At 48.0% G+C, this 17,559-nt stretch overlaps 1 protein-coding gene across 1 annotated transcript in view; it reads right to left on the bottom strand.

Annotated features, from left to right (window-relative positions):
- Positions 1–5,275: 5,275 nt before the first annotated feature.
- lrfn2b (leucine rich repeat and fibronectin type III domain containing 2b) overlaps positions 5,276–17,559 on the bottom strand; it is a 62,632-nt gene continuing 50,348 nt past the window's right edge. Inside the window, exons 4-5 of the mRNA XM_078093545.1 lie at positions 14,520–15,916; positions 5,276–8,370 (exon numbers count right to left, since the gene is read on the bottom strand). Coding sequence (XP_077949671.1) covers positions 7,407–8,370; positions 14,520–15,910 — 2,355 coding nt within the window. The 5' untranslated portion in view covers positions 15,911–15,916 and the 3' untranslated portion in view covers positions 5,276–7,406. The remainder of the gene's footprint in view (positions 8,371–14,519; positions 15,917–17,559) is intronic.

Here is a 17,559-nt window from a genome sequence, read left to right on the forward strand (position 1 = left end):
ACTGTTGATGCGATGATTCCCATTTCCACATGTGCTGTCTTATCTAACCAAGGAAAGACACGTTAATGAAGGTGACTAAATGCTGTTATCGTAGTTGCTGTTGGTTCTTTGTCCACGATATGGGTGGTGAAGCCTCTGCGCCAGTAACATGAACTGAGGAGCAAAAGCAAGACAATTTATGGAGGACAGACGAGAAAAAGACACACAAGTAACTTTCAAATTGAGGTTGAAGGTTCATCCTTTAAAATATGTGTTTTGACAAAAGCTTTTGTCGATGCAAGGAACCTCTTTCTCCGACGGTTATCAACAAGCAGACGTCTGACCCCAGAGAGCAGGGGTCACCTGCCGTCTGCCGAGGAAGGCCACGAGATGTGGCGGGAAGCTCAGGAAACAACGCTGCTTTCGAAAAAGACACTCAAGCTCCTCTTCTTCAAGAGCTTTCAATCCAAGGTTCCTCTGATTGGAGCTGCGGGCGTCTCGTCAGCCACGGAAGAAGCCTGCGATTGAATTTGCGTTGGCAGGGTGGTCGGCAATGAGTCTCAGCTGTGACCGCGCCGCCTTTTATCTTCCGTAATCAGGCTCTTCTATTACGGCCAATTAGATGAGACGTCGGTTACGGTCGGCCCGACGAGCACTCCGGCACGCTCTGACATCGAACGCGAGCGTGCAGATCTGCGTGATTTCCATGCAAAGCGTCCGTTTGCTCCTCCCGCTAGTTAACGTGGCGTCTGGTGACCGCTGCTGCACACGGGGTCCGACTGAGGACGCAGAGGTCTGCTTGTCCAGGATCAGATGCTTACATCAGTCTGTGAATATCACAGCCTTCTAAAAGCAACATCCACCACAACAGACGTGGGATCTAATACTTATCAATGAATGTAGAAATATTTAGTGATAATTTACTCTAAATAATGCAGTATAAAAGAACAAATGGGTACAAAAGGGTAAAGGAGAGCGAAGGCTCTATTTGGTTAACAGAAAGAATTTCTCACATCGAACGCCACACAAAAAACTGAGTGTACAGTGATCATTATATTTCATTCACATGTCAATCAGGGGATGCAGTTCTTTAGTAGTTTTGGAGGTAGTAAATACTTACATGAGGGGTCAGTGATCCGTTTACCTGGTTGGATGTTTTCGGCTTAAAATCTGGTTCAACGATTGAATTGATGCATCGCTCAACAGTTGAGAGTTAAAGGGACAAAAATGGTTCCAAGCACCCTGATTACTGTCCATCCATCCTGATTGTTTGGATGTCAGTTGCGTTGGGAATGTCCGCCTTCTCTCCGATAAAACGGCGACGGAACTCAGTTTGTGGTGAAGCACTATAAATAAGATCCTTAACGTAACATCAGCTTATCCAGCTAACGTTATAATGTCTCCCCGGACAGGTGAGGAGGGAGCTAACGCGTTAGCAGCTTTTCTTTGGATGTCGGCACTTTTGGACCTTGTCTCCCAGGTGGAGGTTTGGCTCTTGAATTGATCGCTTCATTGATTTTTATCTCCATCAATGCTCCATCACGTCGTTCCCCCGAACTTGTAAGTAATCCCTGAATGAAACTTGAGTTAAATGAGAAGACGGGGGACCCACCAGGCGTAAACAATACCGCCTCCGGTCATAATCCTTGTGTGCACTGGTTGGATTTGGAGCTGCTTTGCTTCCACAACACGTTTTCTTTCATCAAAAACACCCGAATGTGTTTATTTTAATTCTTTAAGACCAAAAGTTTCCATTACGTGGATTAGATTAGACACCAAACTGTCCATATTATTTAGATTATTAAGAGGTGTGTTCAATTCCATTTAAACCTTTGAATAATGTATCAAGAAATCAAATAATAACATCCAATGTTAAGATCTCTATTCCGGAAATGAACCAATTGGCATGTTCTGTTTGACCCCTTTTTGACCTTTTAGTTTTAAGTAGTTTTTTTTGCAATGCTGACTCATAGCAGCCGCTGCCACGAGCCCCCTCGCAAAAGTTATTCAATAAAAGCAGCACCAAGAAATCGTCCTGGGTCTTTGCACAAGGAGGTGTTTACAGCCCAACGTCTGCTCTCACTTCGTTTGATGGGTTTTCCAGTTAAAGAAAAGTCTGCAGGGAGCCGTTTACATTTTTTACACTCTTCAAGGATAAAAGAAAAAAGAAGAACTCAGCCGGAACTGCTGGAAACCAATTATCTTGGCGCACCGTCTCCTGACCTGGCCATTGATTTAGGGGGGGGGACAACGACAACAAACAATCAGGTGCATCATAAACGGAGGGTTTTTGGATCAAAGGAGCACAGCGGGGGGGCATCACGGGATCTCGTCCACGTATCTGTCCTGCACTTTGCTGGTATCCATCTGAATCACACATAGGCAGGTGATGTGTTGCCACGACAACCTACTTTGTGCCGTGGCTTAAAGAGTCGAGCGGTGTGAAGTTAAAAGCAAACGCGAGGAGCAAAAATAAAAAGCTTTATTTGAACAAATGTGAAGTGAATCTGCAGTGTGGAGTGTGAGGCCTGTGGTGCAATGTTAATTAACATTACAAAGGCCAAACCCCCGGCGCCTAAATCAAATGCAGAGAAGTACTGCAGCAGACTGGAGGACCCTAAAGAAGCGGTGGGAAGCAGCTTTAGGTTCCTCTGAGTTGACCGGCCCAGCTGCTCCGCGGGTCACATGATCTCTCGGAATCGCCCCCCCGTGATGATGTGCAACTCCTCCAAAGCAAAAGCTAAATCCTGCGTCGGCCTGCTCTGAACCTCTCAGCTCCGTATTACACCCTGGATTATGTTTTGTGACCCCGCCGAGATCTTCTGATGTCCCCTTGGGTTAACGTGCCATTACTGCAGACGGTGATGGAGACGGTGATGGAGGAGCAGAGGATGGACTCCATGATGGCCGTGGAAAAGTGAACCATCAACGTCTTTGGTAGGTTGAATTTCTTCAGCTGCCTCAGGAAGAACAACCTCTGCTGAGCCCTCTTGGTGACGGAGCTGATGTTCAGCTCCCACTTGAGGTTCTGGGTGATGATGGAGCCCAGGAAACGGAAGGAGTCCACAGAGGTGACGGGGGAGGGTGGGACTGCGTTCTTCCTAAAATCTACAACCATCTCCACTGTCTTCAGAGCATTGAGCTCTGGGTTGTCACCAGGTGATCAGACTCCCACCTGTAGGCGGACTCGTGCTGTTTGTGTACAGGGAGAAGAGCAGAGGGGAACCGGTGCTGATGGACCGAGAGGCTGAGACTTGTTTCCCCAGCTTCACGTGTTGTTGAAAGCAGAGCTGAAGTCCACAAACAGGATCCTGGCGTAGGTTCCTGGGGAGTCCAGATGCAGGAGGATGAAGTAGAGGGCCATGTTGGCTCTGTAGGCGAACTGCAGGGAGTCCGGACCGGCTGCTTATGCCGGGTTAGCCTAGCTTAGCATTAAGTGGGGAAAACTATTTTCATGTATTGCCACAGAAAATGAAATGTACAAGTTGCCCGACGTCACTGCAGCAACGCACCCGTGCAGGCTGATGTCCACACACATTCATAGCAATCACGGGTTTAAAGGCCGCTAATGCACGCGGTAAAGGAGGTCGATGGGTCCAACGCGCTGGGATCTCTCCGCCAGGTTACGACGGTTTAGTCAGTCAAAAGGTGAGCGAGGAGAAAGAGATAATGATGGCAGAGATAATGAGACACAGTATTCCTCTGGGTCACGCTAAGGTCATTTGCATTCCTAAAAGTGTCTCCATTAGAGCCGTAACTCAGCCGTCCGTGCAGCCGATAAGGCCGGGATGCCTTGGTCTCCCGGGAGACCAAGGTCGCAGGAGATACGCCGGCCTTTACCCCAGACGGACCGTCTCCGCTGTGAATGAGCCGCCCGAGGGACGCGCGCGTGTGACACAGTGGGAAAGCAGAGCTTCTGGTTTCGGCTCGAACATCCAACAGAATCCTCCCACACATTTATATATGTATGAAACTTGAGTTATGAGAAGGGCCGTGGACACGCGGCGAGCCTCCGGAGTCTGGTGAAAGGTTAAATAAGTTCACCTGCACCGCACAAATCTATTCCCTCTGATTAAGCTTCAATGAAAGCCTCCTTCCGTTACCAGTTTACCAGCTCTTTTTCTAATTGGAGTTCCGTGGCCTCTCCGTCAGATACGTTCCGTTCAACAACCTGTCAGGAGTGTAGTGGCCACATATTGGAAGTGACGGAGCATTCTAAAACAATGAGGGAGATATTGGATATTGTTTTTATGTATAAAATCCTCTTCGTTTGAGCGCCGACGGAGACAAACAAAAATAATAGCTGTCACAAAACTGCAGGAATCGTTGAAAAAAAAAAAGAATTGCAGATTGTTTTTCCCGATGTGTCACTGGTGGTTTCACAAATGCTGAGTGCCTCAGACGCTCGCTCAGGCAGGGTGACAGCTCGTCAAGGTGACTGACAGGTGCCAGCGGAGTGGAAGGAAGGCGGGAGGAAAATGCTTAAATAGAGCAGCATTTATTTTCATTTTTGCTCTAGTTGTGCTCAGCAGCCTTAAGATTTTGACTCTCGCCATTTAATCAATTGATTGGAGGATTTCATTAAAGCGGTTATCGGCGGCTCAGCGATTGGATGGTTGAGGAAAATAACTAGCTAACTATTCTGTCTCGGAGGATGATCTTTCAATTTAAAGCAGATGAATATCCGCTGTCTGGCAAAGCGACCTTCATACCTGCAGACAGGAGTTAACATCATGTGTTGCCATAGATACCTAAATTGCTTTGACGTAGAGGCAAGACAAAGCCATGGTGGCGACCTGTCAATCACAAGTTATTGGCCCGCCCCACCACCTACGCTTTCTGCTCATCTCTGCAATTACTTTGATTATTGCTGCTGGCGTGCCGCTCTAGTAGCCCACTCGGCTCTCCAAAGCTAAAATACAACCACACGTGGCACCGTGTGTGCACCTCGACCGGGTCAGAGGTCGGAGCGGGTCGTCCCTCAGCTGTTCAATCCCCTGGCCCATCCTTCCACCATCCTCGGCTCAACCTGGGGAGGCGGGAGCAGGATTAGGAGGGTATTCCAGAAGGATCCCTCCCCAGATTCACTTTCCCGCTCATCTTCGGGAAGCCGGAGGCGTTCGCAGGCCTGCTGAGATGTGTAATCCCTCCGGCGTGTTGGGGGTCCACTCGGGGGCCCCTTACCAGTTGGAGGAGTAAATAGAGAGCTCCGTTCCCTCTTCACACCCACAACGTCTATTATCAATACTGATTGACAGTCATGTATGAATTGAACAAATGAATGGATACAATTCACCCCGGTTAACATTTTTATTTGCAATTAAATTGGCATTTTGCAAATCCAATCCACTTTCATTACCGTTTTTTATATCGCTCTTCCTCCTTGAGGGTCTCACGTTGATGATGACTTTTTTTAATTTATAACCTTTTTTTTTTGTTTTTGTTTATTTATAGTCCCAACATAACCTAAATGCAGCAGCTCTGACATCACATGGCTATCGCAGGAGATTTTTCAGTTTTATTTTAGCAAAACATTACATATTATTTGAACAACAGTAACATCTTTTACAGCTCGGGGTACGACGTGAGCAACAACACTGTAACAACACAGTGGAGCTGCTGCTGCTCCCCTCTTCCACTGCCTCACATATTCCAACTGGAGTATGGTACGGAAAAATAATCCAATATATAGAGACACTGTACACGCGCAGTCATATCAGAAATATCACAAAAAAAGTCATTCAGACCCCACGTGAGAAGTGACAATATGGGTGTTTACACAGGACTGAACTGCTCATGGATCCGTTGGGCAGAAACATGCAACACCAGATAAATAGAGCAAACAACTTTGTGTTGTTTAATAAAAACGTTCTGGACAGTAAACTTTCATTAAATAGGTTAATTAATACATATTTAAACCCTTATAAAAACCCAGATCTCCTCCTGATGGAACAGGTTCTATGAACCTTTGACCTTGAGGGGATCAACCAGCTGTCAAACATTTGTATGCACCATTTTCTTTTATTCTGTATACCTAAAACTCACTGACTTGGTAGACAAAATGAGAGCATCAGTGACTGGACTTGTATTTTTTAAAGATACTCAACAAGTAGCAACTTCACACCAAATGAACGTAGTGTGTAAAGGATAATTCTGGTTTTATACAACTTGAACACATTGCAATAGAAAGGGGTCGGCTGTGCTCATGCTGTGTTCTGCATCTGGACGTAGATGGACAAAGCGTCCCCCCGCTTCCTCCCGCTGTAGAAAAAGTGGAGCCAAAGTATCTCGCATACGGAAGCTGCCATTTTGGATCCAGAGCTGCAGTATCGAGGCCCCGCCCACATGCCCGCCCCCCAATCCACCGCCTGTTAGCGTAAGCCGGCTTGCTGCTACATTAGCACCACAGTAGCTGTTTGGCTAGCAAGATACGGCAACTGCTCTTCATATCGCTACAAATCCACATGTGATCAAAGCTAACCAGTTGTAATGAACCAGAATTATCTTAACACATTTATCCTGATTGAGTTTTTGGCCAATGTTCAGTGACGCCGCGGCGAATGCGTCTTTTGAAAAAGAAGCTTTCAATGAACAACACTAAACTCCATAACACACCATTCATTCCTCTACTAACAAATATACACAAACTAAATAGTCTTGGAACATCCTGCCCATTGCACCACTCTCTGCTTCAATATTTTGGCATTTTTTAAACAATTAAGTCTTCACATACAATACAGTCATAGTTTAAGAGATAATGGGGTTTTTGAATCTATGCAATCACAGAAAATTTCATATGATGAGTTTATTATTATGATTATTGAGTGACCCCCTCAAATATATGCTCTGTATAGAAAGTAAATATATTCACATACGGCTTTGTCAATAAATGTTTTTTCTTAAATCTTCATGAATCAAAGCATCACATCTACGTATATTTACTTCACCATTGTGTCGGAGGAGGTTCAACTGCATCAGTAGGTAACTGGCATGAGGATGAATTTACAGTAGCAGAATTTATAGTGTAACCACTGGTCAGGCCTTGATTCTGTGTCAAGGCAGAAACCAGCAAGGGACCAATCGGGTTTGACCAGCGAAATAAAAAATATAAAACTCCATACACACATTCAATTTATACAGAATAATAGCTGTCCATGTGCATGATCAGATAACCAAAAGCACGGCTCCGTCGTTTCCCCTTTGGCCCTTTTGAAGCCAACCGACCATTTAAATCCGTCTCTGTACAAAGTGTGGGCCAAAACCATCCAACGGTCTTATTCCAGAAGTTTGCTTTTGGCCGTGACTATGAAGACCCGTCGTCCTGTCCCACTCGGGTCAGGGGACGGGATGAAAGTGAGCGTGCTTCATGCAGGACAAAGGCTGCGGTCTGTCTCGGCGTCGCCGGTCCTTTTGGCCCTCCGTCCTCCCTAGACAGTACTCTCCATCACCCAGTCGGCGCCGTCTATCGTCCCCTCGCTCCCCCCCGTGTCCCCCTCCTCGTCGCACTGCAGCAGCATGCCGTTCACAGACAGGCTCCTCCTAGTCCAGATGCTGCCGATCCGGCGGGATTTGCCGGACAGCTGAGCGGCGCCGGCGCCCGTAATGTCTCCCATGTCGAAGGACTGGCTCCTCTTTGGCTTGGAGTCCAGCGGTAGCATGAGGAGCCGGCTGAGCCTGGAGTCCAGCGTCCGGCCCAGCAGCGGCTCCTTGTCCGCGCGGCCTTTCTTCGCCGAGGCCGCCGCGCCGCAGGCGCCCCCCGGGTCGCGGCCCTGCGCCCCCCGCAGCTCCAGCTGGGACAGGGCCCCGAGCAGGTGGTCCAGGTTGGACCGAGGCTTGGAGTTCGCTGACCTCCAAATGTTGGCAAGTGTGCTGTTGGGGCTGTACTGGCCCCCCGCCACGGAGCCCGAGGACGAGGAGGACGAGGTGAGGCTGCTCTGCAGGGAGCCGCACTTGAATTCCACCACCTCGTCCTTCAGGGCCACTTTGGCCTTGACCCGGGGCTCGGGCTGAGACGGGGGCATGAGGAGCCCGTTCTGCCCGACGCGCCCCCCGTTGGTCTGCGAGTGCGTGTCGATGACGCTGGTCAGTTTCCCCGCCGGGGGCTCCGTGTCGGCGGCCTTGTAGCGCAGCATGAGGATGACGATGAAGACCAGCAAGGTTGCTACGATGATGCCCCCCACCACCAGGATCATGGTGCCCCCCAGCAGCTGGCTGGGCAGAGACTGGCACTGAGGGTAGTCGTCCTGGGTGATGAAATGGGTGCAGCCCACCACGTTGGTGGCCGTCAGCGTGGTGGCGGTGTCGTCCCAGGCGGCCAGCACACACAGATCGTAGCGGGTCCCCGACACCAGATTAGTGACCAGGAACGCTTTGCTGGAGGCCGGGATCATCCTGAAGACAAAGACGGGGCAAAACCAGGCAGTTTAATTACCCTACTAGGGAAGGGAGGTCTTCCTCTGTTGTAAATGTCTCTCTCAACGTCTCAGAAGCAGCTCTGAAAACCAAGAGGGATCATGCAGTAAATGAACCATGATTGAACAATCGGCATTTGACCAGGGCGCACATGTCATTTTAAACACAAGCCTTTTCATTAAAAGAGAGTCAGGCTTTTTATTTGCATTGCACAGAGTTCCTCTCCACTGCTTAGCCTCTGTTGTGGCTGCTTTATCGGACAGCCAAGAGTAATTGGCGTTATCTCTCACAGCCATCTGTCATGCAGCAGTGAACAGAGGGTCCATTTGATATTGGAGCTTCGGAGCAGCGATAAATAAATAAGCAGACAGCGAGCGAAGCACATTCTGTGTGTGCGAATCCAGCGAGCCTCCGACTGCCCCGAGGAGAGCGGCTCAGGGGCCAGATGACCGCAGGTTGTACCGTCGCAGTTACAGCTCACGCCAGCTCCTTAAGTGATACCGCTGGCTCATGTCCGGACACAGATCCCTCTGCAGGGAAAAGGCCGAATCCTTCGCAGAAAGTCGGCCAGCTGGGTTCCGGCGTTTAGCTAAGACATAATAAAACACCATTCCACCTTGTGTTTGCGGCGTGGGGCCGGTGTGATGTCGCTTCCTAAGGAGGGCTTGTTGTTGCTGATGTGGTTGTTAGTGCTTCCACACAGCCGGGAACTCGCCGCGTGAGCGAACCACACAGAGTTCATTATTATTATTGTTATTAGCTCTGTGGATGGGGCCCCCAATATCTATAGAGCACAAATACCTGCTGATAATGAAAGAAAACACCTCGTGTTCTACAGCGTGGGACCTTTAAAGTGGGTGTTTTGTCGTTTAGTTTGAAAGATTTCTTCAATGAAGACGTAGTAGTGTGCAGGAATCTCTGCATTGGCAATTTATCTCACATCGTGTCCGAAAGGACGTTTATCTGACAGGCGACAAGGATCGCAGATGGGTTCGACCTCTGTGTTTTTTCCCCGTCCCAATTAGTCCCCACAGCTCAAACAAAAAGAAGCCGCTTTCCGATGAAAAAGTTCCACTTGTCCAACTTGTGCTACAGTTCATTAGACGATTATAATTGGCTGGCTGCCGGGTTCGGGAGTGAAATTCTTTTGCCTGGTGATTCTTTTGGTGTTCGCAGCTCGCCTCCTGTGCCGAGCTCTAATTGATTTCAGGTTGTCCGCGCGGAGCGGCTAATTCATTTTAATTCATGTGAACGTAGCCGGAGTCCAAAGAAACCTCGGCCAATGCTTATCACGGGGAGATAAAAAAAAAAATGGTCTTGCCCCCCTTCGGGCTGCGAAAGGAAATTTGTCGAGTGGCCTGCTGATGGCGGTGCGAGGCCGGAGCATTAATCAGAGGGAGGGGGAGAGGAGACACTGGAGAGGAGACACAGGAGGAGACACAGGAGGAGACACAGGAGGAGACACAGGAGGAGACACAGGAGGAGACAGGCTTCGATCCTTTGAGATTTGCCAAATATTTGTCAGATGCTGTTTTTGACATTCCACATTTTTTCTCATCTAAAAAAAACAAAGAGTTGCTCCGCTTGCCTGCTTCCTGTCCTCAAACGATAATTCCTGAGCTGCATTCTTTTCCTTTTCGTTCAGCCGCACAGAACAGCTGAGCGATGATTCAGTCTCGCTGCCTGATTTGTAAAGGCTTTCTTTCCTCCGGACGAACACAGACAAGGTCACGCCAAATGGTCTCGTGCCCCATCGATTCAGCCCAAACTTCCGGGTTGCTGCTGGGAAATTTGATTATGCTCATGTAAGCAAAACGCCTAACGGTCTGTCGCTGGCCGGCACTCACTCTCAGACTCTGCAGCTGCATTGTGGAGGATTAAATGGGCCGTGGCGTTGTTCGCCGTCTGTGCCCGTGCCCGTGAATGTCAGCCGGTTGCAGTGAAACGCCCCTTCGGTCTAACGGCGATGGATGAACGCATCGGGAAGAGGAAGGCGTGGCTTAAAGCGCCGCCAGCTTAGGCCTGCGGTTTGTTTTAAATGTCTCCGCTTGAGATAACTGTGATAACACCGAGCCGGCACTCCAGCGAGCCTTCATGCCGCTCTGGCAGCGGAGACCATCCTGGCTCGGGCACGGGTGCACAACGGCCAACATTCACAGCCGGGAAGAAATGAAGTGGCTGGAAATACAAAAGATATCGTGGAATCGAATAGCGGCGTTTACCGACTGGCGAGCATTTTCTGCACGAGTTCATCTTTTTCAATTGGTTGTGTTACTGTAAGAATTGAGAGGTTCGGACTCCATTGCAAAAGGTGCAGCGGGATTCAGTACCGATACCAGCAAACCCTTTAAAAAGACGTGAAACCCTTATGGAAAAGTATAAACTTCATAGTAAATATTATTAGATGATTCTTCTTGGGTCTGAGTAGAAAGTTATACCCCTATCATGAAAGTTTTTTTTGTCTTATATTATCTTCATGTAGAAATCCTCATCTGCAACGTCACTGGACATGAAAGCTGTCCGATAAATGAAGTGGATTAAATAGTTCAACCTGTCATTCCATTGTAGCATGAACATGTCAGTAAGATATTAGTAGATCAAAGTACAATGCACTCACTTACTTTCCTCGGAGGTTGTTTTACTGCTGAGACGCCGCCTGAGAATGTTGTGATTTGTTTATGCGCTAAGAGTTTATTTTTGATCCTCTTATGCTTCTCTGACCTGACGCTCACAAACCAGAACGATCCAAAGTCTCGTTCGCTGCCAAAATGGAAGTCGTGGCCTACTTTTTCTCTGTAAAGCCGAAATGCACTTCCTTGGAATCCGACGCACACACTTCATCTCTGACTCTCTCTTTGCAAACTGTCCTCCGGGGATTTACAGTTTCTTCCTCTGTAGATGAACTCTGAACTACTGAAGTCTTTGCTGAGTTGGCCTCGGCTGGAGAAAGACACCGATTATCACCTCCGTCACCCCGCCAGCGCTCACACTTCAGACATTATAATAAGAACGTGGCTGGCTTCACCCACGTGGTGAAGTGGTGTATTTGAGGCGGTGGTTTTTATGTTTCACGTTGTGCTGCTGCAGTTTAGTCTGACGGTATTTTTTTTGTGCATTCTACAAATATCCAGCTGCATGAGCGATAAAATGAGTACGTTTGTAAATGGAACCACCATTTTTCCATTTTGCAGCGCTAGTTCAGTACGTAGTTCATAAAACAGGTCACGTCAACCCCACTTTCATGCCACTTTTTCTTTTTGCTCTTCATGCTAAATGTCACCTGACCTCTTTAGTGGCGTCGTGCACATTGTGACTCCGTACGTCCACATTTTGCTCCTTACCGAAGAACACTCAATCTTTCTCTTGAGCTCTTCCTGCAGCCAGCTTGATATTTTAAAATAAGCCGGTGTGTTATTTGATTGTCAGAGCTGTGATCAATAGCCAACTCATGCTTTTCCTTATAGGAGCCGCGACGGTCTCTTCAGCTCAGCTAATACCCAGTAATGTGGGCCGGAGGATGGTGCTTTCAGCGCTGACATGCATCTCTGTAACAGAATGAATCCCATGACATGTGACACCGTAGCCATTATGTGGTTAAGTATTGCCCTGCGCATCTCCATTTTAGTGAAATATTACTGACAGGCTGCAGCTGACGTGTAGCTTCCATTATCACGGCTGCATGAGGAACCACAAAGAGACTCATCCATTTCTACACCAGAGGTGGATATAATGGGACCCTTTGGATTTAATCAAGTAACCTTTTTGAGCAAATTGTAGTTCTTAAAGTAGTTTGAACTCAACACACTCTTCTTCACTCCAGCGGTCTACATTAGGGGAAAAGAAATTATGCCTTTTCCACTTTTTAATGGTGTAACAGATGGCCGGTGTGCTGAAGTGGCTTTCCATTGAGGTAGTCACGCCCCTTCAGAAATAATAATGGATGAAGCTGTAACAAGATCCAAATGAGATGGAACGACTAATGCGTTGCATCTGTGCAGTGGTATTTAGGACATTCATGTCGCTCAGTGAAGACCATTCTTCCTGTTTTTGATGGATTCAGAGACAATAAATGAACCTGTTGGATCTGAAGACTCGGGTCAAAGGCCAAAGCTCCACGTACGCCAGTTTCCACTCGTGTTACCTTACTTCCCTTTAGTCAATGTTGACGTTGGGTTTTACATACTTGCGTTTTTATTTAAAACTCTTGTGTTTATTAAGATTGCAGACATCTGCCACACAAGGTTCTGCTCGATGCTCCTAATGAGCCAAATCCTCTTTATTTATGATAAAACACCAGAGCGGCTGCATATTCATATGAAGGAAAGATGCACACTGACGTGCAAAATATCAACCTTACTGCCTGTATTCACTTAACACACACACACACACACACAGGGATATGTGTATTTAAATATATATATATAACAACATGAATCATTCCGTATATATTCCAGCACCTTGTGCCCTCTGCAGCGTCGCACTTTTGTCTTACTGTTTAAATGTCAGCTGTTACAGATCTATCAGAGGAGGCCGGTTGATAGAAGCAGAGCTGGTTGCTCCCGAGAAAACAGATCTCATTATCATTCATATGAAAGGTTCGCTCTTTTCTTTGGAAAGAGAATTTTGATTAAACGTTTCAACAAGAACATCTGTGGGGAAGGCAAGGAGGCGGCGGTCAAAGAGGAACAGCTCATATATTAATTTAATGCATTTTTTTTCTCACTGAAACTCACCTGTTGTTTCTATTAGTTCCGTGTAGCTTTGAATATGTTGAGTGTAAGCTGTTTGAAAGTGTACATGACATGAAGGGTGCCTATCATATCATAGCATCTTTTTTACATTATTACATATTACAAATATATTTCAAATTAAAATGTTTTATGCAAGAACTGAAAGGCTGAATAGAATTCATTACATTGCTCCAGAGTTGTGCTGTATATTCATATAAAGGTCTGAAAAACACTCGTCCGGCATTTGTATCTGTCTCTAACAAAGAAATATAATACGCTTCATAATGAAGAAGAATATTGCAACAATGGGGGTGGCCACCGCCCTGCGGCTACAGCTCTAAATATCTTGCTTTCCACAGTTTTGAGGAGAGATTTATATGACATTAAGTAATTGGATTTTTTTCTGGCTGGTTTCACACTCGCTTTGGAGGCTGTGGCTGTGCAATAGAAGCTTCATCTAATACAGTTTCATCCACATCAACGGCTGCCGGATTGACGGAAACGGCCCAGAAATTGCCCTTCTGGTTCTGGACTGCTGAACACAATCGAGCGCAGCAAAGCACGGCGATGTGCTTAGTGAGGGTCACGTGAGGAACAGGTGAGCTGCGAGGGAGGGGAGGTGTTTTTTTTACTGCTGTCAATCAACTCTAAGTGTGTGTGTTTTGCATGTGCACTGATTCCACGGGAAAGTGTTGTTGTTGTTGTCACACTGCAGCCTCTAAATAGACATTGTTCAATGTCTAGGCAAAATGCATCCATCTCTTTGTGTGCTGGGCCTCCCATTCAGACCCCCCCCCCCCTAAACACAGCTATTCTCTTCTCAGTGACAGTAATGAAGCACTGATGCTTCCCTCTACAGGACTTATAGGTCAGCATTTTAGTTGGAAACTTCAACTTCTCACTTTTAAAGCTTTTCAGGTGCACGAAGCTAAATTTAAACTAAATCCGTGGGTGACAGTGACAAACGTGCTGTGTGCATCTTTGGGGGGCGGTTTCACTTTCAGCAGTGCAGCCTCCACACTTCTCAGGCATTTTATAACTTATGTGCATAACAGATAACCTTTTAGAGAGCATGTAACCAGATACATAATAAGATGGCAAAATTAAAATGTATATCTTAGGAATAAAGCTTGATGAAGAGTTTTGACCACCTGGGAGGCAGCTGACCAAGCAGTGAATACATTATTTACTTTCACTTATTCGTGTATTCATTATCTTCCACTGTGAGAGCTGTGTTTCTGGCCACATTATGCATTGTCCAACAGATACACTCTCAGTTCAGATTTGTTCTACATCAACTCCTAAAAGAAGAGATGTTCACCAGCTGGTTCCTCACTTTGCTTTGGTGCTGCGTAGGCAGCGGGCGCCACGGAGAGGAAAGAATATGCGAGTGTTTACCTGTAAATCAGAACCTCGTCATCGGAGCAGTTGTACTGGAGCTGGTACATCTTCACCTTGGGGGACGATTTGCTCACCGTCCACTTGACCAGGGCTGAGACGGCCGTCACCTCAGAGACGGACACGGTCCTCTCCGGCGGGCTACTGGGAACGCCTTTGCTGATCCTGGTGGTCCCTGTGATATCGGAGAGACGGGACTTTGGCGGCGCCGGCTGCCCGGTGCCGTTGCTGAGGTGGGGCAGCTGAACGATGGACACCTCTACGGTGGCGGTGGACTCGCCGGCCACGTTGGCCGCTATGCAGGTGAAGGTTCCGTAGTCCTTGGACGTGGTGATGGTGATGCTCAGGGTTCCGTTGCTGTACACTGCGGTCCGGGACGAGTTGCCAAGCAGACGATCCTCAGGGGAGATCCAGTGGATGGTGGGCAAAGGGTCTCCGATTGCTTCGCACCTGAGGCCGGCGGTCTGGCCCTCCAGGACCAGCATTCTGTGGGTGTGCTGAGTAATGAGAGGGGGCTGACACACAAACTCCTCCTCCTTCACGTTCCAAAAGTAGCGGCCCTTCAGGGTCGGAGGGGAGGCACAGGTTTCCAGGTCGTCGTCTCTCTCGAGCCGCCTCAGCCACAGCATCTCGCAATTGCAGTGCAACGGGTTTCCGCCTATACTGAGGGACAGCTGGGGTGCGTAGGGAGTAGTCAGCATCATTGAGTCCTGGGCGCGGGCAAAGATGGGGTCCGGGGGAAGCTTCTGCAAGCGATTGGAGGTCAGGTCCAATCTCGCCAGCCTGTCAAGGTCCGTGAAGGTGCCCTCTGGAATGAAGTCCAGCAAGTTGTGGTCGAGACTCAGCTGGTGCAGGTTTACCATCTGGCGGACAGAGTGCCAGGGCAGAGACACCAGGTTGTTGTAGGAGAGATCCACGTCCTCCAAGGAAGGTGCCAAGTCCTCAAAGGCCTTGTCGTGGATGCGTCCAAGTTGGTTGTTGTTAACGATGAGGTGCTGCAGGTTGACCAGGCCTCTCAGGTCATCGGGGCCAAGCTCGGTCAAGCGGTTGTTGTCCAGATGAAGAGAGCGCAGAGTTTCTAAGTCGCCAAAGGAGAAGGGCTGAATGTAGCTGATGGTGTTCCTGGAGAGGGTCAGGTCCACCAGGTCGGTCATATTGGCAAAGTCCTGCTGAGTAATGCGGAGGATGTAGTTGCCTCCCAGCCGGAGCTCCACCGTGCTGCGGTCAATGTCCGGAGGCACAAAAAGAAGGCCTTTGGCGGGACACAGCGTCCCCAGGGATTCGGACAGATTCTGGCATACACAGTACTTGGGGCATGCACAGGTGGTCATCACTGTGGCTCCCAGGACCAGCAGGCAGTAGATGATGTGGTCCATGGTAGAGTCATACATGGGAACCTGGGTGAGAAACAGAAAAACAAAGAGGGATGAGTTCAAAGTCAGTTTTTGTATCCTTTTCATCTGTATCATCAGTCATACTCTCTGCTGTCCTGATATTCTCCAGTACTGCGTAGCCCCCCGTGACTAAAGCGCCAGATCAGAAGCAGAACTGTGCTGGCTCAGCTTTAAAGCGCCCAGGGGGATGCAGCTGGTTAACAGGAAACCCGGAGGGGGGTGGGGGGAATATTACAGCCATACTGTATGTTACTGCATTCGCAAGTTGGAATCTTTGTGCGGCGGGCCAAATATATGAGCGTATAAATAGCAATTTCTCTAAGAAATCACATATTGATGTGCAGGAAGAAAGTGGCGTGAATCGTGTTACCAAAGGACGTATAAAGCATCAAGATAGTGAAATTCTACTCAAAACAACATCTTTTCTACAATGAACGGCATAGATTTTGTATTATCGGCCCCCGGGGACCCTGAAACAGCCACTATCTGCGACGTCATGTGACCGACATCCCTTTCCTCCGGGTGGATCGGTCATTCGGGTGTTGATAATTGTGCAATCCCGATGCAGTCCTTTGATGGGGGAATAAATACAGTGCTCAGAGACGAGGGGTGAGCTGTAATAGCCGGCCGCCGGCGGGACTGTGGTGATAAGCGGTGTTTTTATGGGATTTATGTCATAAATTAACATATCTCAGTAGTCAAATGAAACCGGGGCATTGCAGCCTACTACGTTTGCGACAGCCTCCCCCCTCGTTAGCCCACTTTTACTGGAGAGACAACGACACACCTGCTGTTCTATTTATGCATTTCTCTTTTTTTTTTACTGGCCATAACGTCTGTGACACACGGTGTAATAACTCCGATTTACACTTCATTTCATGCAGCGCCATTATTCAATGGTATTATTCGGGACACAGATGCAGATGAAACAAAATAAACAGAAGGCTGTCCCAAATGAACTGAGATTATCCCCTCTTTCATCGCTGCCTCACACCCACACGTGGATGCACACATCTGCACACTCGCACAGATGGTTGCACACACCCACACTCAAATGTCCCAACGCGATCCACCTCTGAGCGACTCAAACTGCACGCGAGGTTCTCTGCAAAGACCGCCTGGTACGATGAGCGCGAGGATCTAATGGTGAGGAGCACATAGACTAGGTCTTGGTGCATTTTGGAACAAGGGTCGAGCGTCGTGCTAAACAGCTGATGCAAAACTAATAATGTCAAACGGAGATAACGTCTTTTTTACCGTGTTACCGCAAACTGCATATCTGTGGGAAACCAGGAGGGGCTGCTAGAAGGCTGAAGAAACTGATCCTCCCAGTTTAATATCTGTGCGTATCCGATATGCGACTATTAAATAAATGAGTAGTTTCCTGTGAAGATGTGAGGTTTATTTTGAAAAAAAATAGTAAGTGTAAATCGGAGATCACACATTTTGATGTCTCTGAATCAATATTAGATGAAGAAAGGGAAATGTAGTACCCAAGGACGCCAAAGCCATCAACCTGTTCACATACGTCGTGTGCCATTGATCGGGTGTTTGGCCCCCAAACCTTCAGCGTGGACTGTAGGACACGCTGCGAATGACCTGCAGGTGCTTCAGAATGCGCTGTCAGGGCCTGAGGAGCGACGCCA

The sequence above is a fragment of the Gasterosteus aculeatus genome, chromosome 18, assembly GCF_964276395.1.
Source record: "Gasterosteus aculeatus chromosome 18, fGasAcu3.hap1.1, whole genome shotgun sequence".
Lineage (NCBI taxonomy): Eukaryota > Metazoa > Chordata > Actinopteri > Perciformes > Gasterosteidae > Gasterosteus > Gasterosteus aculeatus.